The 16,513-nt window shown below is 45.7% G+C and overlaps 1 protein-coding gene across 1 annotated transcript; it reads left to right on the plus strand.

Annotated features, from left to right (window-relative positions):
- Positions 1 to 276: 276 nt before the first annotated feature.
- On the plus strand, positions 277 to 7,751 carry TPGS1 (tubulin polyglutamylase complex subunit 1). The gene is made up of 2 exons (XM_034422675.3): positions 277 to 726; positions 4,683 to 7,751. The coding sequence occupies exons 1-2, from the start codon at positions 386 to 388 to the stop codon at positions 5,212 to 5,214; spliced, it is 873 nt and encodes a 290-aa protein (XP_034278566.2). The 5' UTR covers positions 277 to 385; the 3' UTR covers positions 5,215 to 7,751.
- The last annotated feature ends 8,762 nt before the right edge of the window (positions 7,752 to 16,513 follow it).

Here is a 16,513-nt window from a genome sequence, read left to right on the forward strand (position 1 = left end):
TTTATCTCTATGGCCGAAATGCTTGGTACGTTTTCAGAATGAGGTGCGCTTCCGCCTCACAAAAGTGAGTTCTCCACCTAAAAAGTGAGTTCTCCACCTAAAAAGGTGGAGAATGGCAGTAAGTTTGGAACGCGCCCTTTCTTCCCTCCCGCTGAAAATTAATCTCCCGTTTGGCTGCTTTGGGAAGCCGTTCACGAGACAAATTCTTGTCTCGGCGCAGATTCATGACCTCATAGCGGTCTCTTGATTGGCCACTAGGAAAAACTATAGAGGGCGCTCCCGGGGTGGGAGGGAGCGTCGAAAAGAGAGGGCCCTTACTTAAGATGGCGATCCAACGGACCTCAGTCGAGATGGCAGCCCGCGAGAAACAGTGCCCTCAACCAAAATGGCGGCCAATGAAAAGAGACGCTCATCCCCCGCGGCGGCGGCCGCGGCGGCCGGGACCGATCAGAGCCGCTCGACCTTGTCAGCGAACGGCGTCTCCGAGGGTGAGGCGGAGTTCCTCTTGCAGTCCGGCGTGACCGACATGGTGCGAGAGGCTCTCCTCAAAGTGCTCGAAGCCCGGCCGGAGAAACCCGTCGATTTCCTAGCCGGCTACTTCGAGAAGCTGACGCAGAGTAGCCCGGAGGCGGCGACGGAGGCCTTGTCGGACGGCGGGGACCCCCAGCGGCAACTGTGTCTCGACCGGGCCTTGTGGTATCTGGGCCTGGCCCACCATTCCCACAGGTGGGGGCGAAGAATTCCGTTTGCGAGGGACGGAACTACGATCCCCACAATGCAACGGGTCGGCCCACGGGCGGGTCTAAGGGACTCCGCCCGCGGGGCTCATTGGGAAATGTAGTTTTTTTTTCTTCTCTCTTTCTACAGCGGCCGAGCATGGAGGTGTGAGGGACCCACAGGAAGGAAAAAATGGAAATAATGGATTGTTTTGGGCTGCATCAGGAACTCTGACTGCCTTTTAATGGTCGGTTTGGGCTGACTGACATGGGGGCCCCAGAGGCCCTTATGGAGCCTGGTAGAGAACAAAACCTCCGATGCTGTAGCCCATTTTGGCCAATTTAAATCCTCCCTCCTCACTCTACATATCTGATAAAGGGATCTTCCTCTCACAAAAAGCTGGTGCCTTTATAATAAAATTTGTTATTCAGTAAAGATGCCACCCAAACCCCCTCCTGATTTTTATTTTATTTTATTTTTGCTACCAGCTCTCTTCCTACCAGGCATAATGATTCACCCATTTCACGATTCTAGATGCATTCATTATCAAACATAATTCATAATGATTAAAACTTTAAAGTAATGTATAGTGTAATACATGATTAGTCATAAAGAATTGCAGTATAATCAGCTGAAATTATTACAGCTTAGTAAATGGGGAAACAAGAAGCCTAGTCAGTGACCAAGGGCATTTTTTACTTCAATATTCCGTATGCTAAATATTTTTGAGTCTAAAGAGGGGAAATATTACATCTATCACTGAAGACTTGGATGGTTTTCGAGTTGAGACTAAAATTCTTTTAAAAAGCGTGAGGAAAAGTGGAGAAGGAAAAAAGGACTTGTGTATTAACAAAGGAAATTTACAGAGTAAAATATCTTGCTTTTGCAACTTATAGGAAAAGCTAAAGATGAGACTTGGAAGAAGTTTAGTAGGTTCTGTTAGCCATCATGGAGAAATAAATATTCCCCTTTATCTCACCATTTTTATAAACTCGATGAAATACAGTATTTCATGAACCATGACTACAGAAGATCTGTGAATAATATTAATTTTTATTGCTAGCCAGATGAAATTTCCAGATGAAATCATTACTGATTTCTTTAATCCTCTGCTTTTTACTTTGATTTACTTTTGGCGAAAGCCAAGTCACAAATATGTCTACTCCAAGCATATTTTTCTTGGCATAAAGTAAGTTTGATGTGTTTTCCCAAGGCAGCCTACCATTTTATGTGTAGAAGGAACAAAATAATTCTACTGTATGTTAATATATGAATCAAACAAAATATAAGACTTTTGTCAGCTGATATGTATAAATATTAGTTGTCATGTAAAGTAAGCATAAGGTTTATTGGCAAGTCTCTGGTGTGTGTATACACACACACACAAGTAGTCCTCAACAAGCACAATTGGGACCAGAATTTACACTGCTAAGCATAGCAGTTGTTAAGGGAGTTGTGTCTGATATTATGACTCTTTTGCCATGGTTGTTCAGCGAATCACTGCAAATACGGCTTTCCCCATTAAATTTGCTTGTCGAAAGCCAAATGAGATGGTAGCAAATGGTGATCACATGACCTCAGGACGCTGCAGCTGTCTTAAGTGTATACCAGTTGCCCAAATTTTGATCAGATGACGATCATGTGAGGATGCTGCGGTGGTTGTAAGTGTGAGGACTGATTGTCAGTCACTTTTTTTCTCTGCTGTTGTAACTTTGAATGGTCACTTAACGACCAACAGTTGTAAGTCGAGGACGACCTGTATGACGTTTCCTAGGAAGAAATACAGAAGAAATGTTTTGCCAATGGCTAATCCTATTTAGTTGTTTGAAACTGATTACAATCATTGACACATAGAAAAGCTCAGCATCCTTGATGCCATTTTCTAAAGTTAAAAGAAAACTTGTATGAGAAAAGCAATAACAAGTGTAATAATTATACAACTTTAAATGTTTTCATCAACAGTTGAGTGTTTTAAAATATTTAGTTTCCAACCATTTCAAACTCAAAACACCTCAATTTGAGTCTGAAATATATCTTATTAGATACAGAATGGCTGTCTGGAGGGTATTTTTGGAAATTTTCTTCCAAAATAGTGAAAACAGTTATTATGCAGCTGATATATTTCCAGATACCCCAAACTCTTTCTTGACTTTGGAATTAGAAATGGCTGAAACTAAAACAGTTAGCCTAGCCCTAAGTAAGTTTTTTTTACTTCAACGAAGACCCAATATGGAGCGCTGATCAATTCAGCTTGTCATTTCTTAAAGTAATACAGTACTTGATCCAGCTTTAATGTGATCTAGGCTCCATTTGGGAGGAGGGGGCATTATGGATCACCAGTTAAAGATGCTGAGCTTATCCCCTGTAAAGCTGACAGCCTGGGTTCGAGACCCAAGTGCCATGTGATGGGGTGAACCCCAGTTATGTGCTCCAGCTTCTGCCCACCTAGCAATTCAAAAGCATGTGAATGCAAGTAGATAAATGGGTACCACTTCGGTGGGAAAGGTAACAGTGTTCCATGCACCTCGGCGTGTACAGGTAATCCTCGACTTACAACAGTTCATTTAGTTCCCAGTTCCTGGGGTCATGTGATCCCCTTTTGCAACCTTCTGGCAAGCAAAGTCAATGGGGAAGCCAGATTCACTTAACAGCCATGTTACTAACTTAACAAATGCAGTGACTCACTTAACAACTCTGGCATGAAAAGTCGTAAAATGAGATAAACTTACTTAACATGTTTCACTTAGCAACATAAATTTTGGGCTCAATTGTTGTAACTTGAGGACTACCTGTAGTCATGCTAGCCACATGACCACGGAAAATGTCTTCAGACAACATTGGGTCCCTCATCTAACTCTAACCCATCCCCTCGAGTCAGAAATGACTGGACAGGGGAAACCTTTACCTTTACCTAAACTCAATTCCTTAATCTTACCATCCTTAGTTTGGTCTAATGGTTAAGACACCAGACTAAAAATTGGGAAACTGTTGAGTTGTAGTCCCGCCGTAGCCATGAAAGCTGGCTTGGTGACTTTGGGCCAATCACCAGGAGACTGGGAGTTCTAGTTCCACCTTAGCCATTGAAGCTGGCTTGGTGACTTTGGGCCAATCACCAGGTCACTGGGAGTTCTAGTCCCGCCTTCATCGTGAAAGCTGGCTTGGTGACTTTGGGCCAATCAGCAGGACACTGGGAGTTCTAGTCCCGCCTTCATCGTGAAACCTGGCTTGGTGACTCTGGGCCAATCATCACGAAACAGGGAATTCTAGTCCCGCCTTTGTCGTGAAAGTTGGCTTGGTGACTTTGGGCCAATCACCACAAGACAGGGAGTTCTAGTCCCGCCTTCCTCGTGAAAGCTGGCTTGGTGACTCTGGGCCAATCACCACGAGACAGGGAGTTCTAGTCCCGCCTTTGTCGTGAAAGCTGGCTTGGTGACTTTGGGCCAATCACCACAAGACAGGGAGTTCTAGTCCCGCCTTCCTCGTGAAAGCTGGCTTGGTGACTCTGGGCCAATCACCACGAGACAGGGAGTTCTAGTCCCGCCTTCATCGTGAAACCTGGCTTGGTGACTGGGCCAATCACCACGAGACAGGGAGTTCTAGTCCCGCTTTTGTCGTGAAAGCCAGCTGAGTCCCTTCACTCTCTCGGCCCAACTCACCTCACACAGTTCTTGTGAGGAAAATAGGAGGAGGGAAACATGCTGGAAATATTCACCACCTTGAGTTATTTGTAAAAAAAAATAATACAGGGTGGGATGAAAACAAACAAATTAATAAAAATCCAGGTTTGGGGCCATCTCGCAGTTCCAAGTACTTTCCTGTCAGCAGCCCATTGTGACCAAAACCACACACACACACACACACACACACACACACTCTCCTCAGACTGTACTTTAGGGCTTTGCTGCTCCAAGACCATCCGTTAACATTGTTAATTTTTCCCCCTCCCTCCCCTCCTCTTCCATTAGGACGGCCTTTAACAACAACGTCCACTCCGCCTACGATGCTCTCAGTGCTGAGGGGAAGGGCAAGAAACCCGGCGTGGACGGGAAGACCTACAGCGAGCTGCTGCGACTGCTGTGCCAAGAGAGGGGCGCCTCCGACGAGACCTTGCAGCCCCTCCTGCAGAAGGTCTCGTGCCGGGACCACGAAGTGGTACCCTTCGACATCTTCCGTTACGGCGTCCTCACCTGCCTGATCCTTCTCGAGTTCTTGACCAAGGCCGACGGTCTCTACGATGCCCTCGACGACAGCTCGGGAGCCGCCGATAAAAGGGTCTGCACGGCCGTGCTGGGCACCCTGGAAGATGCCCTCCACATAACCGACGTCTCTCCTCCCATCCGTTGCTTGGAAGCCGGATCCAAGCTCAGGCCAGACTGCTTGGCGATGGCGATGGACCAGGCGCTGTTGGAGAGGAAAGCCAGCGCGGCCATGAAGAAGGACGAGTTCCTCAAGAGGGCTTCCTCCATCTTTGTTACCAGAGTGAAGTCCGTTCACTGAGTCCCCGCAGGGAGAGGAGGTGTGGTTCTCTCTGGCTTTCCTGAGCGCCAGAGATCTGTGATGCTACAAGGGTGCAAATGGACATGGACTTGGTCTGTTTTGGGGGGTGCAGGCAAGGGGGATCCCCAGAATCGGTTTGCTTTCTTCAGTTCAGCAGGGCAGCTCCCCTTTAAAGCAGGGGTGGCAAAATATGGCTCCTTTTAGGACCTGTGGACTTCAGCTCCCAGGATTCCTGAGCCAGCCATGCTGGCTCAGGAATTCTGGGAGTTGAAGTCCGCAGATCCTACAGGAGCCATAGTTGTTCACCCCTGCTCTAAGGTATGCCCAAAGGCTGACCTGACCTCTTATTATTTGTTTACTTATTTATTATTGGTTCTTATTTATTCTTGAATTATTGATTTAGATATCTCAAGGCAATACATGGGGCACAGCACTCATATTTTACCACAGTGACAATTTTATGAGGTCATTTAGGCTGGGAGAGAGAGAGAGAGAGAGAGGCTGATCCAGTCACCCAGGGAGCTTTTGAAGATGAAGGGCTTCTTTCCTGTTGCAAGGGCTTCCCCGCTTCCTTTAAACCACCCACGTCCTTGGACATTCACGATCCGGGAGGGTGATTTGAGTCTTTTGTGGGACTGGGTGGATTCTTGGGGGTGCCTGCGGTGGGGGAAGGGCAGTAGGATTAGGTCTGTGTATCCAGGCATAGGAAGAAGGGGTCTCCAACCTTGGCAACTTTTAAGGACTTCGAGTCCCAGAATTCCCCAGCCAGCCATGGTTGGACACCCCTCAAGGACACCCCTATATGGAGACCCCCTCAAGGATCTGGTGGGCAATTCGGCCCTAGTTGCCATCTGAATGGGGCAGAAGGTTGGGCTTTGGACTATATTGTCCTCATGGTGCTAATCCTGGATTGCACCTTGGTTTCCTGAGGAGTTAGACATAGAGATAGAATAATAGAGTTGGAAGGGGCCTAAGAGAACTTCCAGTCCAACCTCCTGCTTGAGCAGGAAATCGTAACACCATTTCAGACAAACGGCTGTCCAGTTTCTTTTTGAAAGCCTCCGGTGATGGAGCATATACAACTTCTGAAGGCAAGGCTGTTCCACTGGTTGATTGCTTTCACGGTTAGGGAATTCCAGAATGTGCCAGAAGGGACTCCTGGAGTGCTATTGGAAGATGACTGGGAGTGAGTCTGATTGAATTTAGGTAAGGGCCCGTATTAGGGATTCCTTTGTTAATGGAGATACATCAATATTTCTCCACCTTTATTGCATCCACAGATAACCATCCAGTAGATGCCCTGGTTCCTACTGAATTGGGACAGGCCAGAGGACCTGCAGATCTGTGAAAAATATTCTAGTTACCTGGTAGATAAAGTCACTCAAATCTGCCCCAAGGCCAAGGGTGCTTGAGGCTCTATCTTCTAGTGTGAACTGGGAACAGTTTGAACCGTTGATTTTCAAGGAAATTGACCAGGTTCTCCGTGGTGTTAGCTCAACCGCCTGTGTGCTGGCTCTGAAGTCCCTTGGGTCTTGAAAGTGGCAGGCAGGTTGGGTCCTTGCTGTAGTGTTTTTCACATTGATGGATGGGTAGCACCTCTGACCTCGAAAGAGATGGTAGTTTGGCCCCCTCAAGAGGCCCAACATTGTTAAATAACCACCAACCATCTCCAATCTTTGAGAGGATGGTTAGACCGTAGCTGCAAAGAATCTTGGAGGAAGGAGATTATGTAGACTGGTTTCAGCGGGATTTAGGATGGAGAGGGTCTGGATGATACTTGTAGATGACTTTTGACAAAGCCTGGATGATGATGGCCAATCCATTCTTGTGCTCCTTGATTTCTTGGCAGAGTTCAATCCCATCAATCATGGCATCCTTCCACACCAGAGGTTGGAAATTGAGGGCACATTTTTATGACAATCGTCTTCCTTCAGGGCTACTGTTGGCAATCGGAAGTCACTCTCAAGCCCTATAGTCTCCTCTCCTATATAACATCTACATAAAACATCTAGATACGGTGATCCCCTGGTCTAGAGTTCAGTACCATCAATGTAACTGACATCCAATTATATTTTTCGATACCAGGCTGGTCAAGTGCCTGGAGGTTCTTACAGGTTTGGATAAGGAGGAAGTGTCTCCAACTCAGTCTTACCAAGACTGAGTAGCTGTGGACATTAGGGCCATCAAGATCCAGAGATACCTTAAATGAGATTGTGCTTCTCTTTTTGAAGGTCAGGTACAATCTGAAGGTCTTTATGGATTTACAGCTACTGCTGAGTGAGGAGGTGGCCAAGAAGCTTTGCCCAGCTTTATCTGGTGGGGCAACTCTGCCTTTTCCGGGATCAGGAAGCTTTTCAGGTGGTCACTCCTGCCCTAGTCACCTCTTGACCTTGATTACTGCAAAGTGTTCTACATGGGGCGGCCCTTGAAGACTACTTGCCAGCTTCCTCGGGCCCAGAATGCAGTAGTGCAGATAGTGATGCCCATGTGGCAGCTCTGCTCCCATCAACTGACCTGGTCTCGTCTCGCATCAAAAATGCAGGAATTAGAAAGGGAAAAATTATATCTTTAGCCAGGTTCTTCCTACGTAAACCAAGATTTTTATGCAGCCCTAGTTCAGTGAAATCACAATCTACTAGTTTCTAGGCTTTTTTTCTGGCAGCCAGCAAACACTCTGCTGCCCATTGGGAGACTGTTTGCTGGCTGAGCCTGTAGCACAGTGGTCTAAAGCACTGTTATTAACATCTGCTGCTTGCAATTACTGCAAGTTCAAATCTCACCAGGCTCAAGGTCGACTCAGCCTTCCATCCTTTCTAAGATAGGTAAATTGAGGACCCAGTTTGTGGGGGCAAAAAGCTGACTTTGTATAAATATACAAATCAAGGCTATTGCTTAACGCACTGTAAGCCGCCCTGAGTCTCCGGAGAAGGGCGGCATATAAATTAAAGCAAAAAAAATATATATCATCTGGGGGGAAAACCCCATTTTTCCATATAGTCTTTAGTTAAAAAGGATGTTTAATACAAAATAAAAAGGATGTTGAGATTCTGGAAAGAGTACAGAGAAGAGCAACAAAAATGATTTGGCTGGAGATCAAAACATATGAAGAACGGTTGCAGGAATTGCGTATGTCTAGTCTATTGAAAAGAAGGATTAGGGGGTGACATGATACCAGTCTTCCAATATCTGAGGGGCTGCCACAAAGAAGAGGGAGTCAAGCTATTCTCCAAAGCACCTGAAGGCAGGACAAGAAGCAATGGGTGGAAACTAATCTAGGAGAGAAGCAACTGAGAACTAAGGAGAAATGTCCTAACAATGAGAACAATTAACCAGTGGAACAGAACTTGCCTCCAGAAGTTGTGGGTGATCCATCACTAGGGGGGCTTTTAAAGAGAGATTGGACAGCCACTTGGTATAGGGTCTCCTGCTTGAGCAGCGTGGTGGATTAGAAGATCTCCAAGGTCCCTTCCAACTCTATTCTGTTACAAACCAGTGTACAGTCTATTTAAACATCTCCAAACCTCCAGGCAACTCCTCAAGTAGTACTATCTCATGAAGCTGGCTTGGTTACCAATGTGTGTTTCTGGCTGGGATTTAAGGGGCTGGCTATAAAAGTCCTAAATAGCATACAGGCTAGTAATTTGAGGAACTACCTATCTCTTGTAGTGTCTGCCTGGCCCAGCGGTCTGCAACCTTAAACACTCAAAAGAGCCATTTGGACCCATTTCCCACAAAAAAGAAAACACCGGGAGCCACAAAACCCTTCCCGTGCCTGACTATTTCTTGAGCGGCCACAAAACTAGCTTATGTAGTTGAACTAAACATTCTGTTTTCTTCTGAAACTTCTTTTATCCATGGTTGGCCTACCGGGCTCAATCAATCTGTATCATACACACAAACACAGAATCCTCGATTTTAGTATCGTCACCAACATTAACCCTACCCAGATTCTTGGGCTGAGAGGAAGGAGCTGCCCCAATATCAGCGAATGTGTTTCTGTGGCCGGGGGGGTGGACTCGAACCCAAGTCTTGCCACTCCTACTCCCAACTTTCCTGCTACATCCGATTGGTTCTTAGGTTTAGAGGGTTTAGAGGTGTTGCACATTGGCGGTTGTGACGCATATTTTGAGTGACAGGGAGCCGCAGCAGAGGGGTGAAAGAGCCACATGCGGCTCCAGAGCCGCAGGTTGCTGATCCCTGGCCTGGCCCTTACAAACTGACCGCAGATTCCACATGTTCCAGGTTCTTTCCATCAAACAATGTCGTTTATCAGGACCCTGGAAGTGTGTCTTTTCTGTCATGGTCCCCTGGATGAGGTTATCCCTGAGATCCATCCATGTGATTTTCCAGAAAACGTGAAAGATTTTTCTTCTCTTCCCAGGGCTTGGGCAAGTAGAATGACTGGAGCAGCCCCTGGAAGTTGTTGGTATACATTCTTGTATGGTTGACCAATTTTGTCCTCATTTTCTTTTTTCTAGTGTGTCTGGGGTTTTTTTTTTTTGTGTGTGTGTGTGCTTTGTATCATTCCTATTTATATATATATATATTTAATTCTGTTCATTATATGAGAGTCACCCACCATCATTCTGGAATCGGGCAGCATCCAATTGAATGAAATAAATCTGTATCATACACACAAACACAGAATCCTCGATTTTAGTATCGTCACCAACATTAACCCTACCCAGATTCTTGGGCTGAGAGGAAGGAGCTGCCCCAATGTCAGCGAATGTGTTTCTGTGGCCGGGGGAGGTGGACTCGAACCCAAGTCTTGCCACTCCTACTCCCAACTTTCCTGCTACATCCGATTGGTTCTTAGGTTTAGAGGGAGGGGTTTAGCCCAAAGTCAGCCAATGAGCTGCTGTGCCTGAGGGGGAGACTAGAACCCAGGTCTTTCCATTCCTAGTGTATCCATTGAATAAAGTAGATTTTTGAAAATGGCAAATGTCAAGTTGGTTTAAAAAAAAAATTTATGGAGGCATTTGATTTGATTGTTTTTAAAGGCCACAGTAGACATCATTTCCTTTTCACTGGAAAAGTCTAGATCTTTCCTCGTCTAGACTTTTCCAAGCTTCAAGGAGATTTTAGTGCATACAGAAGCAGAATTATTTATTCTCTTTGATCTTTCTTTTTTCAAGATTATTATCCTGCCTGCGGCTTAAAATTCTCCCTACTTAATCAAGAATTTGGGGTTCGGTAGCATTGTGACTCATCCTTGGTTCATCCTTTGGCCAGACACATCTGCTATTCTGACATCTAGATCAAACAAAAGTTTTTATCTAGTCCAAACAGTCATATGGGCCCGTTCAGTGTCTCAGTCAGATAAGACCTGTTTTTTTTTCCCTCCAACTTTTTCTCAGCATTCCTTACTCACCTGAAGCCTGTTTTAATCTTTTTCTTCGGTTGGAAAAAGTTTGCAGACTAGCTGGCAACGGGTAAAGTGTCCATCAGCAGAACTCTAAAACAGGTGACATGAAAAGGAATGAGAATGAAGCAAAAGAAGAAATTAGCAAATTCAGCTTTTCAGAGACTTCATCTTTTTACTCACTGGTTGCCTTTAGATCTGGATTACTGTTGATCTTAGGACATTGTGTAATCCTCCCAAGTGGGATAACACGGTTGTTAAATGAATCCGCCTTTGATTTTCCTTACAGAAAGTGACAACAGAGGTGGGTTTCAGCAGGTTCTGACCAGTTCTGGAGAACCGGTAGCGGAAATTTTGAGTAGTTCGGAGAACCGGTAAATACCACCTCTGACTGGCCCCATCTCCATCTATTCTCTGCCTCCCGAGTCCCAGCTGATCGGGAGGAAATGGGAATTTTGCAGTAACCTTCCCCCGGAGTGGGGAGGGAATGGAGATTTTGCAGTAACCTTCCCCTGGAGTCGGGAGGAAATGGGGACTTCCCTGGAGTGGGGAGGGAATGGAGATTTTACAGTATCCTTCCCCTGCCATGCCCATCAAGCCATGCCTCGCCCAACCAAGCCACGCCCACAGAACCGGTAGTAAATAATTTTGAATCCCACCACTGAGTCACAAAAGCTGATCACATGACCCTGGGATATTGCAACCATGAAAACTACATGCCAGTTCCCAGGCGTCTGATGTTGATCATGGAATGAATCAAATCACATGGGGATGATGTGACGGTCACGTGAAAAAGTCATAAGTCACTTGTTTGCACTGCCGTTGTAACTTCACACGGTCACTAAATGAATGGTTGTAAGTCGAGGATTTTAAAGGCTTAGTGTCTATGGGGATTCTCAGACACCCAGACATCATCCTTATCCCAAAAGCTGCTTTTCTCCTGATGACAACTGGGCTTTCTTGATTTTTCTTGAAGACATTTCACTTCTCCAGAAGCTTCTTCGATGAAAAGTGAAACTTCCAAAGAAATAAAACAACATCCTATTGCTGTTGGAGGAAAACACCTTTGGGAAAAGCTTAGCACAGTGGTTTTCAACCTGTGGTCTGCCCATCCCTGGGGGGGGGCTGTGATGTCATCACAGGGGGACCACAAAGGCTTGAAGAAATGTTATGATTGAAATCTTGAATTAAGGTTTTTTTGGGGGGTGGTCCGTGGTCATGGTCCATGTCCACAAAAGGTATTGCAAGGGGATCTGTGGTGAAGAAAAGATTGAGGACCCCTGGCTTGGCACATTTTGGAGGCAATCCCAAAGGTGCTTTTTTTCAGGAGACAACTGGACTTCCTTGTTTTTTTCTTTGGAAGAAGTTTCGCTTCTCATCCAAGAAGCTTCTTCAGCTCTGACTGGATGGTGAGGAATGGAAGGAGTTATACTCCTTGCAGGCAGCTGGTCATTTGCATTCTTTTTAGAGAGTCGATGAGGCCACTTGGAGGTTGGTCTTGTCCTCAGTCTGAGTTGGTTGGACTACACTGTCAGACTGCGGTGCTATCTCAAAATTAAATGAATTTCCAAACTGCCAAACTTTAAGGAAAGCTTTCTTTAATTGAGCTCAGCCACCGGACAAGACTGACCTTTTGCCTTCCAATCCCCCCCTTTCCAATGCCCAAATCTCTGCTTCTCATTGGCGGTCTTCCAAGTCATTCTTCAGACTTCTTTTCCTCGTCATTTCCCAGGAATGTGCCCCCTCCCCTCATTTCCACGACAACCGGGCTTCAAAGGGATTTAGCAGGCAAAAGTTTCAGAGTTTATCTCTCGCTCTCCTCTGCTCTCTCTATGCCAGCGTTGAAACGCTGACATCCGGCCCCTCTCCCTTCACTCTCCCAGCGGGGCCTGCGTGACATAAATAATAAGTTTAGTACCTCACCTGCCCCGAGGGGTTACCCCACCCCCTCCTGGCTTGTCCGGGTGATCTGCATGGAATTTAGCTATGAGGCGGTCAGCTTGGATGTTTGTGCTCTTCACCCAGGAAGCTTCTGACATACACTACACCATCTAGTCAGAGCTGAAGAAGCTTCTTGGATGAGAAGCAAAACTTCTGTGGGAAGTGTACCCCAGGGGGACAATGCCAGGGACCTCATAGCACCAGAAACCTCACAAAATAATGTGCCAGGAGATCAGGGGTGAAATCTACTTACCTTCCCTACCGGTTCGGAAATGCACGTGCCACTCGTCACATGGTTTTAATGACAACCAAGTGGGTGGGCGGAGCCTTGCGCTGCTGTAGCTACCGGTTCTCCGAACTACCTGCCACCATCGCTATCAGTTCGGCCAAACCAGTCCGAACCTGTAGCATTTCACCCCTGCAAGAGACTCAAGCCAGCCCTTCCCCCTTTAAGAAAACCAAGAAGCACCAGCTGAAAGAAAAACACAGAGCAGACCTGCTAACAGAGCTGACAATAGAAATACTTAAGCAGAGCCATTAAGCGGAGGGGAATCAGGCTAAAAATAACTCCCCTGGAACTCCCCTTTTCCTCTTTCCTGGCAGAATTACCCCCCCAGGATAAGAAAGACAAAGACCCAGGAACAGGATTAAACCATTAAGGCAGGAAGACAGAATTCAGAGCAATCACCTTAACTAAAGGCACATACAAAATCTCATCAAACCACATCAAAGGGAAGATGGGTATAAAAATCCATACACTTATCAGGCCACTTTGCTTGCAACCCAGAAACGTTCTAGCTATGTCACTACTCTTCTTGCCTTCCTGAATCAAAGGATCCCTTTTCTGGCAGCTGCTTCCATGCCTATTTCTTCTCACCATCGGTGACTGCTTCCCAGCTGGGAAGGAACCAGGGAAATTTCTTCCCACAATTCTTCCAAAGAAAAAACAGAATGTACAGTTGCTTCCTGAAAAAGCACCTTTGGGATGTTGGAAGAAATATCCTTCTGGGTTCAGCTCCCAAGTGGACAAAAAGACACTGGAAATATGGAGACTTGCTTGGAAAGATGGTTTAATGGTGGACAGGATCACATGGTTTGAGTTCCTGAACAGAAAAAGGGGCGAGATACAGCGAGTCCCCAGGTTTTATGCTTTCTCTGACTTTGAACTTCCTGGGGCCCCGAAATAGTATCCTGATTGGTTGTCAGACTCCCAGGGGGTGAGGGTCTTAGCTAGCCTTGCTGGCTGATGTAATCTTCCCAGGTGCCATGTGGTGAGTTTCTGTTGCTATTGTGTTGCAGATGGGTCCTATTGTCAAAGATTGAGCTTCTGCCTCTGGCCCATTAACAAAGGCGGAGAGGCAGGAAGGTGGGAGTTGCTTTGTCTTTAAAACAAGTTTCTCCATTTCTCAACCAGGGAAACATAATATTCTGTCTTTTTTAATATTTCCTAAAATATTTCATTCTTCCAGGAAAGGGGTGGGTGCTAACTTCCTACAGGGACAAGTGTGACCTGGATGACTGAGAAACTCCGTAGACTTTAACCTATGCACTTTGGAATGAATACCCTTCGAATGGTGGAGTATGAGAGTATGAACGGATTTCCAGAAAAAAATGCAGACTACAGGAACCATTTGCACTTCAGTTTGAGATGCAGACAACACAGGCTCATCCCCAACAGCCTGTTCCTGATTTCAACAGGGAAGGGACCAAGGCCAGAAAACATCCTGCAGCCAAGAAGGCTCCACACCCATTTGCACCACTCAGGTGACCCTGAGGACATAGATTAAATCTCCAAGTGGCCTCAAATACTCTCTAAAAGAATGCAAATGACCAGCTGTCTGCAAGGAATATAAATCCTTCCGTTCCCCACCATCCACTCAAGTAGCTTCCTGGATGGGAAGTGAAACTTCTTCCAAAGAAAAAACAAGAAAATCCAGTTGCCTCTTGAAAAAGCACCTTTGGGACAACCATGACCTGGATGGCTGAGAATCTCCATAGACATTAAGAGAGTAATAAAGCTTTTTGTCTCACAAGCGTAGACCTAAACAAGGAGTCAGCAACTGGAGTCAGCTCTGGAGCCGCATGTGGCTCTTTCACCCCTCTGCTGCGGCTCCTTGTCACTCAAGATATGTGTCACAACCAACGTGTAACACCTACCCGCATGTGATTTACTGAGCTTTTCAACCCCCGATAGGCCAACCATGGATAAATGCAAAAAAAGAAAAGTTTCAGAAGAAAACATAACGTTTAATTCAACAACATACGCTAGTTTTGTGGCTGCTCAAGAAATAGTCAGGCACAGGAAGGGTTTTGTGGCTCCCGGTGTTTTCTTTTCTGTGGGAAACAGGTCCAAATGGCTCTTTTGAGTGTTTAAGGTTACAGATCCCTGACCTAAACTATGTCTGAATAAGCAACCCGAGTTAAGAAAATGGTCAAGTTAGGCGATCTTCAACCAAAACTTGGTAAAACTTTTCTATCATTGGCGCAAAGTAAAAAAAGAGGTTTTGCTCTGTATATTAGAAATATATTTACAGCTGAGCAGAAGTATGCTGACCCAGATGGCAGAATTTTGATGGTGGAATTAATTGATAACAATACAAAACTACTTTTAGTAGTAATATACGGCCGTTAACAATAATCAGAGTGATTTTTACAGGAAATTACATAACAAGATAATTGAAATGGAGTATGAAAATGTTTGCATGATGGGGGACTTTTAATGGAATTGTAGATGAAAAACTGGACTATAAAACAAGTAGAACAACAAGATATAGTAGAAAGATATTGCCGAGGACCTTCTTTAAAATGAGAGAGGAAATAAACTTGAAAGACATTTGGAGGGAGAGAAATGGGAAAAATAGACAATATACTCTGACGGACACTTATCTTGGTCCAGATTGGATATGATATGGGCAACAATGGAATTGACTTTAAATATTGAACAAGTGAATATAGATACTAATACATGGGCGGATCATAATCCAGTGACTGCTATTTGGAAAGGGCGAAAAGGCAGATCTAGATGGACATTGAACAATACAATATATATATGTATATATATTTAATTTGATTTATATGCCGCCCTTCTCCGGAGACTCAGGGCGGCTTACAATGCGTATTAAAAGAGAAAGATTTTACACAGAAAATGAAACGAGAATTGGACTTTTTTTCCAAGGAGAATAAGAAAGAAACATCGATACAAAACCGTTGGGATACAATGAAAGCCTTTGCCAGAGGATTAATCATTGATTATACACGGAAAAGAAATGTGAAGAAAAGACAAACCCTTAAAAGTATTGAGCGTCCTCCTGGATTCACGGCTGTCTTTAGAAGAGCACTTGAAGGCCGTGACCGGGAGGATTTTTCATCAGGTTCGCCTGATTCGCCAGTTGCGTCCCTTTCTGGATCGGGACTCCTTACGCACAGTCACTCATGCCCTCGTCACCTCCCGCCTGGACTATTGTAACGCTCTCTACACGGGGCTCCCCTTGAGGAGCACTCGGAGGCTCCAACTGATGCAGAGTGCGGCCGCGCGGGTGGTAATGGGAGCGACATGGCGCTCCCATGTAACACCCCTCCTGCGCGAGCTGCACTGGCTCCCGGTGGTCTTCTGGGTGCGCTTCAAGGTTTTGGTTACCACCTTTAAAGTGCTCCATGGCTCAGGACCTGGGTACTTGTGGGACCGCCTACTACCACCAATAGCCTCCCACCGGCTCTCATAGAGAGGGACTCCTCCGGGTGCCGTCGGCCAAACAATGTCGACTGGCGGCCCCCAGGGGGAGAGCCTTCTCTGTGGGGGCACCTACTATCTGGAACGAGCTCCCCCCAGAGATACAGAGGATCCTGGATCTGCGCACCTTCCGCCGCGCTCTAAAGACCATTTTATTTCACCAGGCGGGCCTGGCCTAACTTTCTCCCTCTTTTTAAACAATTTTAATATTTTAATATTTTTAATTCTTTTAATTTTCAAAGTTTAAATCTGTTTTAAATTGA

This window comes from Pantherophis guttatus, chromosome 1 (genome assembly GCF_059756535.1).
Source record: "Pantherophis guttatus breed Tessera chromosome 1, ASM5975653v1, whole genome shotgun sequence".
NCBI classification, from domain to species: domain Eukaryota; kingdom Metazoa; phylum Chordata; class Lepidosauria; order Squamata; family Colubridae; genus Pantherophis; species Pantherophis guttatus.

Excerpts from the sequence above, each read along its gene's own strand:
- TPGS1 (XM_034422675.3), top strand. The coding sequence starts at position 386 with ATGGCGGCCAATGAAAAGAGACGCTCATCCCCCGCGGCGGCGGCCGCG. Across the intron at positions 727-4,682 it reads CTGGCCCACCATTCCCACAG|GACGGCCTTTAACAACAACG; the intron begins GTGGGGGCGAAG and ends CTCTTCCATTAG.